This window comes from Pelobates fuscus, chromosome 6 (genome assembly GCF_036172605.1).
Source record: "Pelobates fuscus isolate aPelFus1 chromosome 6, aPelFus1.pri, whole genome shotgun sequence".
Classification (NCBI taxonomy): Eukaryota; Metazoa; Chordata; class Amphibia; order Anura; family Pelobatidae; genus Pelobates; species Pelobates fuscus.
In genome coordinates this window covers 92,587,702-92,606,151 of record NC_086322.1, presented here as the reverse complement: position 1 = coordinate 92,606,151, position 18,450 = coordinate 92,587,702, and the positions used below count along the sequence as shown (strand labels likewise).

The window sequence follows — 18,450 nt, the reverse complement described above, 5'->3', positions numbered from 1 at the left end:
TTCTGCAGGATTCCCTACATAAACCAGAGGTGAACATTTTTGTTACCCCAAGCTTTATAGATTGGACTTTTTTCCACCTCTTGTAATGCACCATGATAATTTTACCATTTGATTTAATTTGCAAAATAAAACACATGATTAACATTACTAAAGAAAAAAGACCCATTCACTATTTAAATGAAGAAAACAAAGAGTGTGAAAGCTGCTAGCCGGTCACAGAAACCACGCCACTCTGAGAGTGGCAGAAACATTTGTTGTAGAGGGTGCTAGCTGCCTCCTGAAAGCTAAGGGGAATTGCTGTATTCAGATTTTCAATAGTTACAAAACATCAAAGAGTTAAAGGCACACTACAGTCACCAAAGTAACTTCAGCTAGATGAAGCAGTTTTTGTGTATAGATCATGCCTGTGAATTGTCACTGCTCAATTCTCTGCCATTTAGGAGTTAAATCACTCTGTTTATGCCAGTAAATTGTGGCATCTTATGAATGGTCCACTACAATATAACTTGAAATTAATGCATTATTACAAAACAAATACAATGGTGAGAGATGAACAAACGGCTTACACATTTCAGACTTAACCACCTTTATAGGCATCACTACTTGCGCCTCAACTCCTCCTTTCCCCGTGCCACAATTTGTATCTTGTCTAGTTACACCCAATTCCAGATAATGCTTAGCTTGTTTTGGTCAATCTCCGTAGCAAAGAACCCACTGTAACCTTCCATTGAATTAAAACTAAGTACACCCTGCAGTTTGTTAGCCACGGCTCCCTGCATTGCACATGTCTGAGCAAAATGGCGGTGCTGTATACATAGAAAATGGCAATATATGTTGACTTCGAACACAGAGACTTCTAGAAACAAGCGATATAACTCACCAGGCAGCTGAGGTCTTGATGGCATTGGGGAGCAGTCTGTAATGAATTCCCTCTGACAGGCTGATAGAGATCTTGCAGGGTAACATGGTTCTCTGTTACCTGCTTGTCACCTATGACCTGTGTGACAGGAAATCCCGAATGTGCTTCAATTGCATCATGTCCTGAATTCCTCCTTTTATCTGATATTGCATATTCTGAAAACAAAGCAAAGGGATATTTATTAAAGGAATTCTATAGTGTTAGGAATACAAGCCTGAAAATGTTTCAGTCCATAGTCTTTTTCAGGTCCCTGGTCCCAGTCGCTAAAACAATTTAAAAATTAATTATTTACTTACCTTTTTCCTGCTCACCTTTCCTCCTTTAGCGACGTCATGGAGGCCTTCTCCGCAAATGGTCCAATCCAATACTCCTCTAATGCTCAGAGGAATCAATGATTTCCTATGGGCTTCTGCAGCAATTGGTTTGAATATAACGTCAAATAGCTGAGGGTTACTAACAGTACAGCCCCATCTAGTGGCTGTTTGAGAGACAGCCACTAGACGTGGAGTTATCCATGGAAACCTCTCAGAAACTGCAGTATTTTTCTTCACATGACTAAAATGACAGGGGCAAGGAATCCAGACAACTTCATTGAGATGAAGTGGTCTGGGTGCCTATAGTGTTTCTTTAACTAAAATTCCCTATTACTAGTAGCTGCATACCGTTACTCTGGTTTGCAAAAGGGCAGACATAACCATTTATGCGTGCCGATCACCACAAGTACATTAGGCCCTCACCATAAGAAAGCATTGAATCAATTATTTTCTACATGTTTTTTACTGATGCTGGATGTCCTCATGCAGAGCGTTAGTGACCTAAAGTCCGGTCAACTAGAGGCTGTCTTAGTGCTGCAATATTTTACATTGCAGGACTAAAGGGGACAAGGAAAGTGCACCCAGACCACTTCAAAGAGATGAAGTGGTTTGTGTGCCTATAGTGTCCCTTTAAGGTGGATTGAGGCACAACATGAGAAACCACTGATGTAGTTATCTCCCATCCAAATAACTCTCAGAAATCTATCTTTAAAAGGTTTTAATATTATAACATACCTGTTAAAGGAGCCTTTCTCTTGAGTGATAAGCCATACCCTTGGTCTTCATTTATCTTTATGGTTTCTTTAGCTGCCAATGAGAAATCGTCAGTTACAGCTCAGCAGAATGCATGATTCATGCATTTAAAACACCAACACTGCACAGAAACATATCCCTGCATTCAAACACAAATACGCCCTTGCGTCTAAACACCAATTCTGCACGCAAACACACCCCTATATTTAAACATCAACACTATGCACAAATACAAAACATACAAAGTAAGTCCTGCACTCAAACTCCCACTACTAGGCAGCAATGACTTTAGTACACATGTGCCCCAATATGTACAATACAAAACCAAAGAAAATAGTTACATGTGCACTATCCCAAATCCCTATGCACATTTAAATAACTGAAGTTTTTTTTTTATTTAGTATCACTCCAATGGCCATTTAAGTGTAAGCTCACCTGCCACATCAAGACAAAACCTCTTCGATGAGTCAAAACTTCATCTTTTCTTTGTTTTTTACTGTACTGAAATATGCTACTGCATTCAAAGGAAAGCTTCCTCCCCCCCCCCCCCCACTGTCCCACCACTGTCCCCCCAAAAGATTTGCACAAGGCAATCTCTACATTTGTTGTGCCACTGGCCGGCTTTGCAAGGAGTGGAGATGGTGGGTGAAGTACAAGGATATAATTCAATCTTTTTCACTTTCTCTCCCTTTCTTATCACATTCCCAAGGATATATATTTAGTGCATAACATCAATATGATATATTTTTTCTTCATAATAATATTAAATTTTATAAATTTTTATTTAAAAATTTAATCATTCTGGGACAGATCTCACTTGCAATGTTCTGCCACATTTAGGGCTCTTAGACATTTCTTTTTTTTTTTTTTTTTTACTTAAAGCCAATGGCTTTACCTGGCAATTTTACCTGCAGTTTCTTGTGGCTGGTTATGGTTTTCAAAAGACTCTACTCTTCCATTTGAAACCGCACTGTGTAGTTCACTCCCCTGAACTACGGACTTCTTTGGCATTCTTCGGATTATACTATCAATTTCATCATAAAACTTCATGGTCTTTTCACTGAGATGACTTCCATCCCTTAGCATTCCGTAGTATTCATACTTGAGGTTCTTGTACTTTGTCCTGCACTGCTTCCAGTCTCTGTTGACGCCAAACTCCATCATTCTCTGTGAGATCTCTTCAAAAAGCTCTCTGTTCCTAAAAGTCCCTCCCAGATGCCGAGAGATCCTTTCATCTGACCACACATTTAATAAGGCTCGGACTTCATGGTCACTCCAGTTCCGTCCCACACCCGTATCGCTTATAGTGATAATCCTGAAATCATTTTCGGCTTCTTCCTGTAACTCGGAATTAGCACCTGGGCCAACAGACAAATGAAAACAAACTGCTGTCAAGTCACTATCAAATCAATTCTGTATCATTTTAACATTCTGTGTATGGTTTTAACCTACGAACGCTTTTACAGCTATTTCGATATGATTCTTTTTTTTCCACTCCCAGTTTTGGACTGGATTTATAAAACATGTTTTCTTTTTATCTTCTGTATGATTGTAATGGCTCACACGCTATAGTTTTACATCTTGGCTTTCAGGCTGTCAGCCTAGTTTTGAGTTTGGTTTTGTCACATTGTGTTTAGGTTTGGAAATGATATGTTCTTTAGCCTGTATAGACTCAAGCTAGTTCTGAGGAAGTGCCTTGTTGGCACCAAACTTAGAAGTGTCTTTCTTGCTGCCGTGCCACCCGCTGCAGACAGTTTTTTTTTTGTACTGATCTTTTTATTGGATTGATTAAATAAAAGCATATTTATTTATTTCCAATTTCACCGTGAGTCTGGATATTAGTCCTTCAGCATAGAACCCAGCATTGGTTCATCACTTATGTCAAGCTGGTTCTTTGCATATTTCCTACTGTAAAAAAGGTTTCACAGCCAACTCTCAGCCAACAATCACACCCACAAACCTGTTGCAAATATACTTTCTGTGTTGGTTAGTGTTAGCTTTGAAGCCAATCACTTCATTCTGTGCATATGGCGTTGAATCATGTGATTATATCAGAATTTGTAAAAGCCAAGAACAAGATATGGTGCTTCCCTCAGGTATCCCATGGAATTATAACAAGGAAATAATATCTTATGCTGTAAATGGGATGATTTTTCTTTTCAAACTGATTCAAACTTTAAATGATGGCAAAACGCATTTGCGATAATACTGTACTATAACTCAAAAAGCAAGCTAAGGGGTTTATATTTAGTTAGCAGTGACATAGACATCTGCAATCGCTCATATTTTGTCAGTAACATACTACAATCGCCAAGTGTACGTACTCTACCAATATATGAAAACTCAAATTTTCTGATGCCTTTTCTTTAACACCCTTCTCTGTCATGACAAGTTCATTTTAGTAGATAACAGCTCCCAAGTTACCAAATGTAAAATTTATAATACTGATAAATCACATGTTTGATTTTGGGGATGTTATATATTTTACCACCTGCTCCATCTTGGGGACTCGGGTTGTTAAAATCATGTAACCATCCCCCCCTCCCCCCTTGTTGCCCCTTCTGCTTAGATTGGCCCTGCTTGGGGATACTTGAAAAAGCAGGACAATCCTTCATGCTGACGCTAAGACACTAGATTCACTGCCAGCACATCCGCATCAACACATCCTGTACTCCCCAGCATTCATGAGGACGGCCTGCTGGGGGAGTTCCAATGTGAAAGGGGGCTACAGAAACACCTGGAGGATTCCCTTGCTCTCTGTGTCACACACTCCTCAGCATTAGACCTGCATGCTGAGAAAGGTATTCAACAGGGGGAACGCATCAAATATCAATGATTTAAGGGGACTGATCTAGTGCTGGAATAAAGCTAAGTATTTATGTGAATTTTTTTTTGCTTTTTGCAATTTATAAAGCGAAGTCTGAAAATAAAAAGACCAGGAAACACTAACATTAAAAATAAATATATTCATCTATTTTTAATGCTAGAGTGTTCATTTAACTTTTATGGAAAATGCTATCATACATGATGCTTAGCCAGGAAGATAAGATCAACAGCACAAGACAAAAGAGCACATCCAATTATAATGTAGGAACATTAGTACATATTCAATGAAAGCAAGCATATCAAGATTTGGGTTAGTATTAGAACATAAGGATAAAGGCTATACCATTAAAGCAATGCTTTCCAAATAAGTCCTCAAAGGCTAAATTGGTTACAAATAATGCATTAACCAATTTTGATCATTAGTGGTATTTATGACAGGTTTGAGAAGTGCTTATTTGAAAACAATAGAAGCTAGAAATAGGATATTAAGTTTAAGGGTATGCCTATTAGACGACATGGTATTGGAATTGCCTAGCTGTACATAAAAACTAACTGCGGACATCTTGTTACATTAATCATTCTAATTGTAAACACGACGAGGGTTATGTACACAACTAGTTGGAGTGGTAAAAGTGAAAGAAAAGATTCATCAGGAACATTCTATTATTTTCCACCATGATTGCCTCGTTTTTAGAATTATGTCTAAGCTTCCCTCTTCATGCATACACAATATATTTGTTTGTACTGTCCAGATAATCATCACTTTTTTATACCCAAGGGCATATTGACTGGATAACTGGTGGATACACTGCAATCATTTTGGAACAGCAATATAACTTGTTGATTTGTTCATAATTATACACAAACGCCGAACACAATATAATATGATTGGCTCCCTTCACTCACCAATTCCATCTACCTCATTCTTCATATGATGAATGCCACTAACATCAGAGCTATTACTCCTACAATCTTCATCCTCTGCATTATAAAGAATAGAAAAACAAGATTAAAGGTTTTCATAGAAAAAGGATAAGTCTCAGAAATAAAAAAAACTGTAACTGTTCTCAAATGCTGGTGTTATAAAGAGGTTTCCAGAGGCAGTACGATATCCCAGAAGCGATGGCAGATAATCTGTTGTTAACACAAGACATGAGAGAAGGCAGCTATTGGAGATGTACGGGAGTTTAAGAACCTAAACAAAAATTAGAGAATAGCCAAAAAACTAAAAATTGTGAAACTCATATGGAAGAGTATTAATACAATGAATTACAATAGCTATGTGTGGATATCTTTAGTATAATTCCTAAGGATGTCATGGTATTCTAACTTCTTTATGACTGATAACTTGCCAGGATTGTCATGATGCGAAGGGAGTTGAATAACTGTTTTTTTTTTTTTAATTCTTTATTTTTGTTGTGCACAATATTAACAAATAACCTTGGTGCGCCACAACAGCAACATCAGGGTGAATTGGTGAACATTTGCAATACAAGTTGTGACATTCGCTAAACTGGCACATTTTTATGTTAGAGACATCAGTATTGCAATAGTTTAGGTTCTCGTTTAAGTGGGTTAGCGAGGTGCACATGTCAGGAAAGGGTAAACAGAGGAGTGACATAGAGACGAAGTATGACATGTGCAATCATTGAATGAACACGGCTTTACAATGTAGTATATGTTAGGTTGATTCTATCCTATCACTTGTCTGGCTAGGCTGAGAATAAGTGGTTGCCTATTGCGCTAGACTTAAACCAGAAATAAGCCTACATGAAGCATATAACAAGCATGTGTGAAAATACTACTGATGGTTATAGATTTGAGGTGTTCTAAGCAAAGGAAATAAAAATAAAAGTGAATGCAATCTAAGTTCTAACATGTAAGCAAGGTAAAGCTGGCTGATACCCTGGCTACACTTGGTTTGGTATGATTCCACACAGCACATTTAGCCAATGCCACTTAGAGTCCAAGTCTGATGAGGTAGCTTGGTACTGGATTCTGCCCCACCTTCCTGCTCTTTCTGTGTGCGGCGTTGAACTTGGAAAGATGGTGACCTCCATGGGCCGACGTTCTTGTGTGCCAGGCAGCTTAAGGGGACTGCCTCTGGGTCATGCTGCTTCTGCCGAGGGAGTCTGGATCTCCGTGGTCGAGGTGGGTAGTAGCGTCCATGCTGCTGGGTTTGTCGGAGGAGCGTTGCCTGCCGCTGTGGCTTCTTGCGCTTTCTCGCTTTGTTAGCCGTGCGGGGGAGGGGGGGGGGGGTGGCTGTGCATATGTTTGCCGCTTTGTGTAGTAGGATGACGCCCGGGATCCGCTTGGCTTTTAGCAGGCGTATAGAGTGACTCACTGGGTTGCTCTCCTTCACGAGATTCATTTGGAGTCGCTTCAATAAGAGCCTCCAATTTGGCCCAGAAATCAGCAAAGGTTGCATCCAGTCGCTCCAGCACATACTCAGCCGCACCTCCTCGTGTCTCCATGGGCTGATTCAGACCCGGCTGGTGGAGCAGAGGCTTGGCCGCCATCTTAGGTGAGTTAGCCGTGATCAGGCGTCGTGGTATGATAGCTGTGTAGGGTCGACAGAGGTGCCAGCCAGTGGATACCGGGATAACCCCCGCCGGTCCAGAGGGGGGAGAGAAGATAGCTTTGTTCACCGGGACCACTTAGCAAATGAAGGAGCTCGGAGAGCGTCCGTCTCTCCAGAGCTCAGGCTTGTGTAGGCCGCTGGCCACTATCAGGACGTCCCGGGTCCAGAAAGGCTCACAACGAGTATCCTCCAGTGCACCGAAGACCCCTTGGCAATATGAGTGTGTATTGCGGTCTGATTGATGGGTGGCCCGGGTGTAAATCTTGATTTATTGGGGCCAGATGCAGGAGCTCTTGCAGAGCATGTCTGGCTTCCTTGGCAGTCAAGCTCCGCCCCCCGAATAACTGTTTTTTACAAAGGGGCTATGGGGCAATAACAGCAATAAATCCAACAGCAACATTTATTACCGGTGGAAATCTCTGACTTTATGTTTGTAATCTGATGGGCAGTACAGATTTCCCCAAGAAATCCAGAAGGTTATCTAGACATATACAAGTCAACTTTAAAGGATTCAAAAAGCACTATTATAAAACTGAGTATACAAGAAACTGGTATATACAAGATAAAGTACCCCACATTTGTGTCTAATATAGCAAAAGTACATAAATTATTTAAATTACATTAGAACAATCATAGCAGGTCAAATTCTAACTCAAATTATACTAGAGATTTTTCTCCTCTGAATAAAACATATACAGAACAGAGGAAGAATATCCATAACTCTAAGCCCCCTTACCTTAAATCATCATAACACTAATCAAAACCCCTTTATTCTACAACAATATCACAATCCTAACTTTACCCCAACCTTCTTTGTCCACCGGGAGGCATAACCACCTAGCAAAGCTAGTGGGTATGCGGCAACCGCCCGGAGTCAAATGCCAGAGCAGAAAACGCTTGCGCTGTGCATCTGCACAGCAATAGCATTTCAGCCAATCAGGTAATCAGGAGAGCTGTCCTGAGCGCGGGAATCCTGATTGCCTCAGATTTTTAAAATGGCACCATTGATGGAGGACTCTATTTCTGTGTCTGACACAGATTTAGTGGATGCCTCTCTTAAAGGGAGCCCCATCAATGTTAGAAAGCTCCATAAGAAAGCTTTCCTTGCCAGGGATCTATCCTCTTCATCTTCTGAGGAGGATTTGGTCCCAGTTTTATGCAAAAAGAATAAAGGAAGGCGGCTGGTCTCTTCCGCCAGTTCCTCGTCTGAGGAAAACTTCTCTGCTCCTCCTTCCCCTCATACTCTTTTGAGTAAGCGTAAAATTAAGGGGACAGGACCCCAAAAAAGGAATAGCGTGTTTCCCTTGTTTGAGAACCAGAAACACCTTCCAGAGAAAAAGGACAAATCTCGTTGGAGGTTAGATAGTCCCTCTCCTACCTCTTCTAGAGCGTTCGCTCACTCTTCCTCCCAAAGCCGTTCCAGTTCCAGATATAGACTGGGAATCCGAGGAAGTGGTACGTTCAGCAGCTTCCACTGAGCGAGGGAAGCTAAGCAATGTTCAGATGGCCAGAGTAAGTCTCATAGGAATGATCATCAAAATTATTTCACTCCAGATGGGCTATGGAGCACGATTCTGAGGTTAGAGATTTCGCTAAACTAGCCTTCAGATCCCCCTTGGTTAAGGAGGATGACCTTCTCCTCAGGAACCACATTGGTATCCCGGACATTTAGGCTTTAATGGCTCCAGAGGTAGATCCCACTCTGTTATCTATCACAGGGAGCAGCCAGGGCCGGTGCAAGGATTTTTGCCGCCCTAGGCAAAAACAATTTTGCCGCCCCCCCCATATGTCCTGCCCACCATGTGACATCACAATACCCCGCCCATATGCTCTGCCATATGGGCCAACGCCAGTCTTCACAAAGTGTCTTTTATCTGAAAAGACAGTGTGTTTACATTAAAAAGCCTACAGGCACAGGCTATAGACACCAGAACCACTACATTATGCTGTAGTGCTTCTGGTGACTATAGTATCCATTTAATGTGAGATAAATTAGAGATTAGTGGCACTAATAATATATTGGATTGCCTACTTACCACCAGATGAGGACAAGAGGCTGATGATGGGCTCAGTCTGGCTCCACAGGTCTGGTGTAGAAGAGGCTCTCTGGAGACTGTTTTTAACAGTGCTCACAACAATTAACGAACAGGAAGCAGCTCCATTTTTTTAGGGCCCCTTACACAGCTCAAGGTCTGGGCCCCCAGGGGGCATACGCCTACAATGCCCACCCATAAATCCACCTACATGGCCCATCCATGAGTTGGGGATGTTTTATGTGTGCAATTTGTGTAAGGGATGTAGTGTGTTTATAGGGGATGTAGTGTGTGTTTGCGTGTAAGTAATGCATTGTATGTTTCTGTGTGTGTGTGTGTGTGTGTGTGTGTACGGGGTGCAAGGTTTGTTTCTGTGTATGTAATTGAATGCAGTGTGTGTCTGTAAGGGGTGCATTAATTATGTAAGAGAACGTAAGGGATGAATTGTGTGTTTCGGGTGTGTCTGTGTGTGAGTAGGAATGCATTGTATGTTTCTGTGTGGGGGGGGATGCATTGTGTATGTGTGTAGTGTAAAAGAGAGGGTTTGTGGGGTAGGATAGGGACTGAGATGGGAACAGCTTTCTTTTTTTAAAAAAAATTCATAGTGCTCTCCCCTCAATTATTGATTTCCCCTTCCCTTCTGTCCCTCCGTGTTCTCCCCTTCTGTCACTTAGTGCTCTCCCTTGGCCCCCTGTCCCTCTGCAGTCCCCCTTGGTGGTCTTCTCACTCCCCCCTCCCCCTTAGTGGTCCTCCCTCTCCCAAACCCCTTTGTGGTCCTCCCTCTCCCAAACCCCTTAGTAGACCTTCCCCTACTCCCCCCACCCCCTTAGTGGTAATCACCCTCCTCCCCTTTCCTTAGTAGTCCTCCCTCCTTACCCCCCTTTGGTGGTCCTTCCCCCCCCTTAGTGGTCCTTATCCCCCCTCCCCTAGTGGTCCTTATCCTTCCCTCCCCTAGTGGTCCTTATCCCCCCCAACCTCCCATAGTGGTCCTTATCCCCCCCTCCCCTAGTGGTCCTTATCCCCCTCCCCTAGTGGTCCTTATCCCCCCCCTCCCCTAGTGGTCCTTATCCCCCCCTCCCCTAGTGGTCCTTATCCCCCCCTCCCCTAGTGGTCCTTATCCCCCCTCCCTCCCATAGTGGTCCTTACCCCCCCTCCCTCCCATAGTGGTCCTTACCCCCCCCTCCCTCCCATAGTGGTCCTTACCCCCCTCCCTCCCATAGTGGTCCTTATCCCCCCCCTCCCATAGTGGTCCTTATCCCCCCTCCCTCCCATAGTGGTCCTTATCCCCCCTCCCTCCCATAGTGCTCCTTATCCCCCCCTCCCATAGTGCTCCTTATCCCCCCTCCCATAGTGGTCCTTATCCCCCCCCCTTAGTGGTCCTTATACCCCCCCCACCCTTAGTGGTCCTTATACCCCCCACCCCACCCTTAGTGGTCCTTATACCCCCCCCTCCCTTAGTGGTCCTTATTCCCCCCCCTCCCTTAGTGGTCCTTATACCCCCCCCTACCTTAGTGGTCCTTATACCCCCCCTCCCTTAGTGGTCCTTATACCCCCCCCCTCCCTCCCTTAGTGGTCCTTATACCCCCCCACCCTTAGTGGTCCTTATACCCCCCCCCCTCCCTCCCTTAGTGGTCCTTATACCCCCCCCTCCCTTAGTGGTCCTTATACCCCCCCTCCCTTAGTGGTCCTTATACCCCCCCCTCCCTTAGTGGTCCTTAAACCCCCCCCCCTTAGTGGTCCTTATACACCCCCCCCTTAGTGGTCCTTAACCCACCCCCTCCCCCCTCCCCCCCTCCGTGGTCCTTACCCTCCCCACCTGCCCATGTAGCGTGGCCGGGCGGCGCGGAACGCGGGACAGGAACCTTTGTTTCCTGTACCCGGCCGCCGGCGGAATGACAGGAAATGCTCACTGAGTGGGCATTTCCTGTCATTCCGCCGGCGGCCGGGTACAGGAAACAAAGGTTCCTGTCCCGCGTTCCGCGCCGCCCGGCCACGCTACATGGAGAGACCGGCAGGAGGGAGCGCTCTGCGCTTCCCTCCTGCCGGTCACAAACCCAGCCGCCCTCCATGCAGCAGTGCTGCGCCGCCTGGGGCTTGCTAAAGCGCTCAGGCGGCGCAGCATGAGGAGGCGCAGCGGGTACAGGGATCCGGCGCCCCCTGGTAAGTGGCGCCCTAGGCGGCTGCCTAGGTCGCCTTACAGGTGGCGCCGGCCCTGGGAGCAGCGTATCCTCTGATCCCACAGACCAGACTTTTCACAATATACAGTTCAAAATTGCTGATGCCGTGGGCCCCCTATTACTCATGCTAGATAAGGCAGAAAAAGAAGGCAATGCTCAGTAACCTTCTGCTTCATCTCTGTTGGCGTCTAAGATGGCTCTTTTAAAAGTGTCTGGCAGGGCAGTGCTAATTATTGGACAATCCTTTAATTACATATCAAACATCCGCAGATCCCGCTGGCTCCATGCAGCAGGTCTGACCGACCTAGCCCCCAAATCGCATGAGTTCCCAAATTTGGAGGATTCTTTACTATTCGGTCCCTCGTTCATTCAGGAGGTTAAAGGCCATTACAAGGCAAGGAGATCCTTTTCAGAACTCAAGAAGTCCGTCCCTGGCTACAAAAAGCTCTTTCGGACAGAGGGTCGCCCCTATAGGGCTGCAGGAGCGTCCCGAGAAGCCTCTCACCAGGCCCAGTACCGCCACAACAGTGGAAGACACAAGCTCCCGGGCGGTGGCAGAGGAGCGCATTTCAGAGGCGGTTCAGCTTCCAAAAGAAATCCCATGCCTCCTCATTTGCCACTAAATTGGAAGGATATTTCCTCAGACAAATGGGTTCTAAAGATTTTTCAAAGGGGTTTACAACTCCCCATTTTAAGGTTCCCAGTCCAGAAATTTGCACCCCACAGAGAGGTGAACCCAGTTCTAGATGCCTCCCTTTCCTTAGCTTTAAGTCAAGGGAAGATAGAGTTGGCAGACATGTAGATTACAATCTTCCAGGCTTAGTACAGGAAGCTTTTTTTCTGCATAAAGTTAGAGCTAAACGATGCCTTCCATTCAGTCCCCATAGCCAAGAAACACAGGCGTTTTCTCAGGTTTCAGTGGAAAGGAAAAGTGTGGCAGTGGACCGTTATGGTGTTTGGCCTATCCAATGCACCATACACATTCTCCAGAATTATGAAATCAGTGATAGCTCATGTCAGACTAAAAGGTTTCATGTGTCTGTACTATCTAGACGACATCCTGCTCATGCACCCAGATGGGGAAGTCCTTGCTTCCCTTTTACAAGACCTAGGATTTGTAGTAAATTTACAGAAATCAGTCCTAATTCCCACTCAAAGCATCCTCTTTCTGGGTTTCATACTGAACACCAGGACTATGTCTCTAGGAATCCCTCAAGACAAATGGGACAAATTACTGGTACATCTGACCTCATCCCTCAGGCACCTGAGTTGGTCCTTGAGAGACCTAGCAAAGATTATCGGGAAATTAATAGCTTTAACACCAGCATAAGACAATTCCCCCTTTCTTTGCAGAAGAAGTCAGCTGTTTTTAGGAAATCGACTAAGACAGTCATTGGGAATCAGAATCCGTTCTCCCCAAGAAGGTCAGAGAAGAGTTGAAGTCCATTCTGGAGTTAGAAATTCCACTTTCTCGTCCCCTGTTAGAGCAGCCTGTGGCAGTCCCTCTGACGTCAGATGCCTCAAATCACGGTTGGGGTGCGTTTACAGCCCAGAACACCATAAGAGGAATTTGGTCAGACCAAGAGAGTCACCTCCATATTAACATCTTGGAGTTAAGAGCTATACAATTAGCTCTCCAGGGCCTAGTTCCTCTAAACCAGTCACCGGCGTCGGTAAAAGTCCAATCGGACACACAGCAGTGGCTTTTATAAACCACAGAGGAACAAGATCAAGGGGTCTTTGTTTAGCGGCTCTAGATCTTTGGTCTTGGGCTTTAGCAAGCAATGTTCAGGTTTTCGCAGAATACGGAGAGGCGAACGAGCTTACAGACTCTCTCTCTCGCCAAAGTTTGTCCCTAGAAACGATTCAATTAAAGATTGCTCTATTCCAACGGATAGAAAGCAATTTTGGCCAGAGACAGGTAGATCTGTTTGCATCCCAAACATCTGCACAAACTCCCAGGTTCGTCTCCCGGACCTGGACAAAAGGAGCTTGGAAAATGGATGCAATGTCTTTCCAGTGGACAGATTTTCCAGCCCCTTATACTTTCCCCCATCTATCTTTACTGATTAAAGTGCTGGAGAAGATCCGCAGGGACAGGGTACAGAGCTTAGTTCTCGTTTATCCAGTATGGACCTCCAGACCCTGGTATCCCTTGATCCATCAGTTAGTCAAGGGAACCAAGATTCCATTGGGCATGACAGTGGACTGCTTTCAGGGAACCAGCGATCTACTGCTCAAGCTCCCGCATCTGATGTGGATCGCAGCCCTGGTAGGCTGTTAACACATCCCTTTTTATCGGATCAGGTCTTGGATATTATTAACTCATCTTTAAGATGTAGAACTAGGGTAAGATATAGAAAGATGATCGAGGAATTCAAAGAATGGGAGATTTATTTTCTGTCTAACACAGGGATCTGATACCATTCCATTGGCTTTAGAATTTCTTACCCTTAAGGTCCATTCTGGTTTATCTGTCAGTTCAATCAAGACCTTTGGATCTGCTTTAAACTTCCTGATCCCCAACCTTACTCAGGATGCCCTGTATTTGAGATTACTAAAAGGGTTATCCGTCTGCTGCCCATATACACCACGCTACACATCTACTTGGGATGTAGACATCTTATAAAATTTCCTTAATTCTTTGGATCATGCTAAAATTAATTTAAGATGGACTGCTATTAAGTTGGCTTCTCTGCTGTCCTTGGCCCTGGCAGCTAGAGGAGCCGAGTTATTTAAAATCCATATTTCAGATCCTTGGTTGTCCAGGAACCCGGGAGGTTTCCATATTATACTAAAAGGCAGACAAAAAACATACAATTTTCTCCTGGTCCGGTAGAATTGGATTTAGTTCAAGATCCTTCCAAACCAGGTTTATGTTTAATCAGTTTGTTACAATCCTACCTTCAACTTTCTGCTGTATTTAGAAATGATATCAGTCAATTATTCATTTCATCAAAGAATCCCTTTCGTCCAGCCAAGGTTAATACAATTAGAGGCTGGATACTTTCCGCCATGTCTTCGGCTGGTATTGATGTTTCCGTGTTCAAAAGCCATTCAATTAGGGGAGCCTCGGCTACTAAAGCAGCAGGAAAGGGCCTTCCTCTCCCTACTATCTTGAAAGCTGCTAGATGGTTGTCCAGTAAAACCTTTGTTAGATTTTACTGGAGGCCATCAGAAGTTGAACGCCTTCAGTTTCTTAGGACCACCACCAGGTGTGTGCTATTCTACCCACTAGCTTTGCTAGGTGGTTATGCCTTCCGGAGGACAAATCAGAGTTTGCAGGAATCTATGATCTGAAAACTTTCTTTGTCTTAGGGATGAGCATAACCACCTAGCAATAGCGTCCGTCCCACCCTCCTCTAAGTTAAGGGTTTTGCCTGCTGGTGGTAGTTTGTTTTTCTAAAACATAAGGTTATCTGGTGCTTAATCAGCCTATTGATAACTGTTCTCTGTTTTGTTTTTTACAGACTATAGCCGTATTCCAAGACAAGACCAACAAACCAAGGATCCACCTAAGTAGGAGGATTGGATGCTAGTAGTCTCCTCAGTATGATATTCTCATGGACTCCCTGCATAAAGAATATGTTTGCTGGGACTTGTTACAAAATGTATTTTCTCTTATTGAACTTATTTTGTTGCAATTTATGATGAATGGTTCCAGTGTTCATTTGATACTTTCCTTTGCTATACATTGTTGCCTTGTTTTCAGCTCAGCTTTTTGTTTCATACAAAGTTTCAAGTCTATCTTATATGTCTTCATGACTTATTAAACATTTGTTTTGTTCCCCTGTACTATCGGCTACTTGAATTGTTTTATTTTGTGTTTAGATGTTTAATTATATTCCTATACACTTTGGGCAATATTTATCCTTAGTACTTCGTGGGATGTGCTAACCATCCGCAGTTTCCCGATTTTAAAAATCTGAGGCAATCAGGATTCCCGCGCTCAGCACGGCTCTCCTGATTACCTGATTGGCTGAAAGGCTGTTGCTGTGCAGATGCACAGTGCGAGCCTTTTCAGCTCTGGCATTTGACTCCGGGAGGCTGCCGCATACCCACTAGCTTTGCTAGGTGGTTATGCTCATCCGTAAGACAAAGAAAGTTTGCAGATCATAGATTCCTGCAAACTCTGATATCTTACAATTGTCTTTTTTTTTTCTTATAGCAAGAATTTGAACTGCCATTTAGATGAAACCATTTTAACACAAATCTTGCTATCGCCATGAGATTCATTTGAAGAAGTCTGCGACTCACGCAGCACAATCCAGTTTGATTTCATCCAGCAGAGAATACAGGGAAATTCAGAGGAATACCGTGAAAACAAATAAATGAGCCAAGTGAGGCTGACTGAATCTGCTATAACATATTCACCAATTAGTGAATAAACATCATTTTCTGAGGCACAACATGCAGCAAACAGTGATATTAAAAGTGATGAACAGTTAACCAGCAAACATAAAATCATTTTAAAAAAAATATGTGTGACAAAAACAAAGCTTGTAAAATGATTTTTTTCAATAAATTAAAATATATATCATACATAAAACTATATCAATATATCAAAAAATATCAACATATTATAACATGTTAATATTTCTCATAATATTAAAAGTTTTAAAAGTTTATCCAAAGGGGGGGCGGGGCGCACCGCCGAGCTGGACGGTCGCATTCACGTCCAGCTCCTGCTGAGCACACCTAATAAACACCAAAAACATAGTAAACGACCCAAGAACAAACCGAAAGCATGGGTGTTTGGTGACACGGAGACACCGGATCCAGGGAGAGGCTGGCCCACGGAGCTGCAGTCCCCTGGAGGCGCAGCCCTCGACGACAGAGTGGGGGTCTAAGCCGGCGGTGAGAGGGGTGGACGGCCGCTGCCCCTCTATCCTGCCTAAAGGTGCCGACTTGGAAGCTGAGACCCGGGTGGACCTGGCCCCGTTCCCCCCCCCTATGGACCGGCGGGGGTTATCCCGGTCCCCCACCTGTGCATTCAAGGCCCGACAACAAGGCCACCCTGCTCGAGCGCCAGAACACACCACCCAAAATGGCGGATGCCATGTGTGCCGAGATCGGCGGAGGTGACTGCTCCATTAAGGTGAACGGAGCGACTAATAAAGCCTCCAAGAAAGAGCCCAGGAGGCAGAAAGAGTCCAGGCCCACCATACCAAGCACCGCAGCCCTGCGCATGACTACTCACCCGCCAACACCTCGGGCCAGACCACAGGCACATAACGAAGGAGGCCTAGCCAGACCCATAATGGCGGCCGCACGGGTTCCCGACGCACACCACTTATCTATACCAGCGACTGCCATCCACACGTTACCAAACGTCCTCCAAGCACACTCCCTAAGAGACACTCACCTCAGAGAAAGCACTCCTGGCTACTTGGGGAGAAAGCCCCTGGGACACTCACAAGGCACACAGTAACACCCCTGGAGCAGCACCGCCAGAACAGCGACGGACACCCGCACCCGGTCGTACCGACATGGTGGATTGGGCATCGGCTGTGCATAGGCCCGCGACTACTAACAAGGCCTCGGACCTACCAAGTCACAGACCCCTGGAGCATACATCGACTTAAGAACTCTAGACCAACCAGGGTGACAAGCGACTACTATAATACTTGTAGAATATAATTACTTGAATGTGTCTATGCCTTGATCTTTTAAGCATAATATAGTGTTTAACGTGAATATAAGCATGCCTTCACTCACTTCTCTTACTCGTGTACCCATGCTCAGATAGACGTGTAATCTTGTATAGGATAATAGTCAATCCCTTGCTTTAAAACCCCTCATGTGATAATATTACTACTATACCTACAGAATTGCATGTTATGTTCTCTGTTAACTTCTGCGACCTGTAACTAGATGTATATGTTTAGCTTGTTGATATCTACACTTCAAAAAAATGTGCCACTACCTTAATACCATATATGTATACTGCTAGGATATTATTGCTTGCTTATGCTGATATGGTACTGCAAGCTCTTTTGTTATCTTGTGCACAACAAAAATAAAGAATTATAAAAAAAAAAAAGTTTATCCAAAAATATTTAATCATTTGGAAAATGTCTCCAACAATATTAAATCAATGCTATAGTTAGATAAAGCGGCATTCTAATCATTAAACCCACTACAGTACCTTGTAGTGGTTAGAAAGAAAGAACGTGCCATCTCCAATTAGCGTGAAATCATACTATACAATAACATTTTGATATGCTCTGATATTTTTTTTTTTATGATATGTTTTTTAATAAAAATATTGTAGACATTATCCTCGATTTAATAAGCTTTCAAATGATTTAATACTGTTGGGAAAGCTTTCCAAATGATTTATTTGCAGAACTCAGCATTAAAGTCTATGGGCATTTTCTAACAGTACTGAATCATTTGACGTCCAGGTGTCTGTAATTGCTGAGGCAAACACAATGGAACTCAGGAGGACAAAAAATGTCAAACAGATGAGAAAACAAGTTATTCCCTACAGCCCATTGTGCATCAGTGAATGAATACAGAAATACGAGTATGATTTGGACTTTACTATTGGATCTCCATGCCAAAGAGTCAATATACATTTTACTCACCAGGACAATTATTCTCCACATTTAAATCTTTTCTTCTGTGCTCTTCTTTAACCAAGGACGATTCTTCAGCTGATTCTGTATGGGGATCTTTAAGATAGTCAAACTGAGAACAAGATTTTATGAGAACTTAAGTGGTTGAATAAAGGGGGTTCTTTAATTTCTGATTTAAAAATGGATAGCACTATATAACTGGATTAAGTTCTGGGATGTATGACCATGGCATAGATGTTTTCTGCGGTTAAGCGTGAGAGATTGCC

The 18,450-nt window shown here is 43.7% G+C and overlaps 1 protein-coding gene across 2 annotated transcripts in view; it reads right to left on the bottom strand.

Annotated features, from left to right (window-relative positions):
- PAICS (phosphoribosylaminoimidazole carboxylase and phosphoribosylaminoimidazolesuccinocarboxamide synthase) overlaps positions 1–18,450 on the bottom strand; it is a 50,305-nt gene that overhangs the window by 14,191 nt on the left and 17,664 nt on the right. For both annotated transcript variants that reach the window (XM_063458038.1, XM_063458039.1), the window contains 5 exons: positions 18,194–18,280; positions 5,719–5,793; positions 2,895–3,344; positions 1,969–2,040; positions 881–1,074 (listed from right to left, as the gene is read on the bottom strand). In XM_063458038.1, coding sequence (XP_063314108.1) covers positions 881–1,074; positions 1,969–2,040; positions 2,895–3,344; positions 5,719–5,793; positions 18,194–18,280 — 878 coding nt within the window. The remainder of the gene's footprint in view (positions 1–880; positions 1,075–1,968; positions 2,041–2,894; positions 3,345–5,718; positions 5,794–18,193; positions 18,281–18,450) is intronic.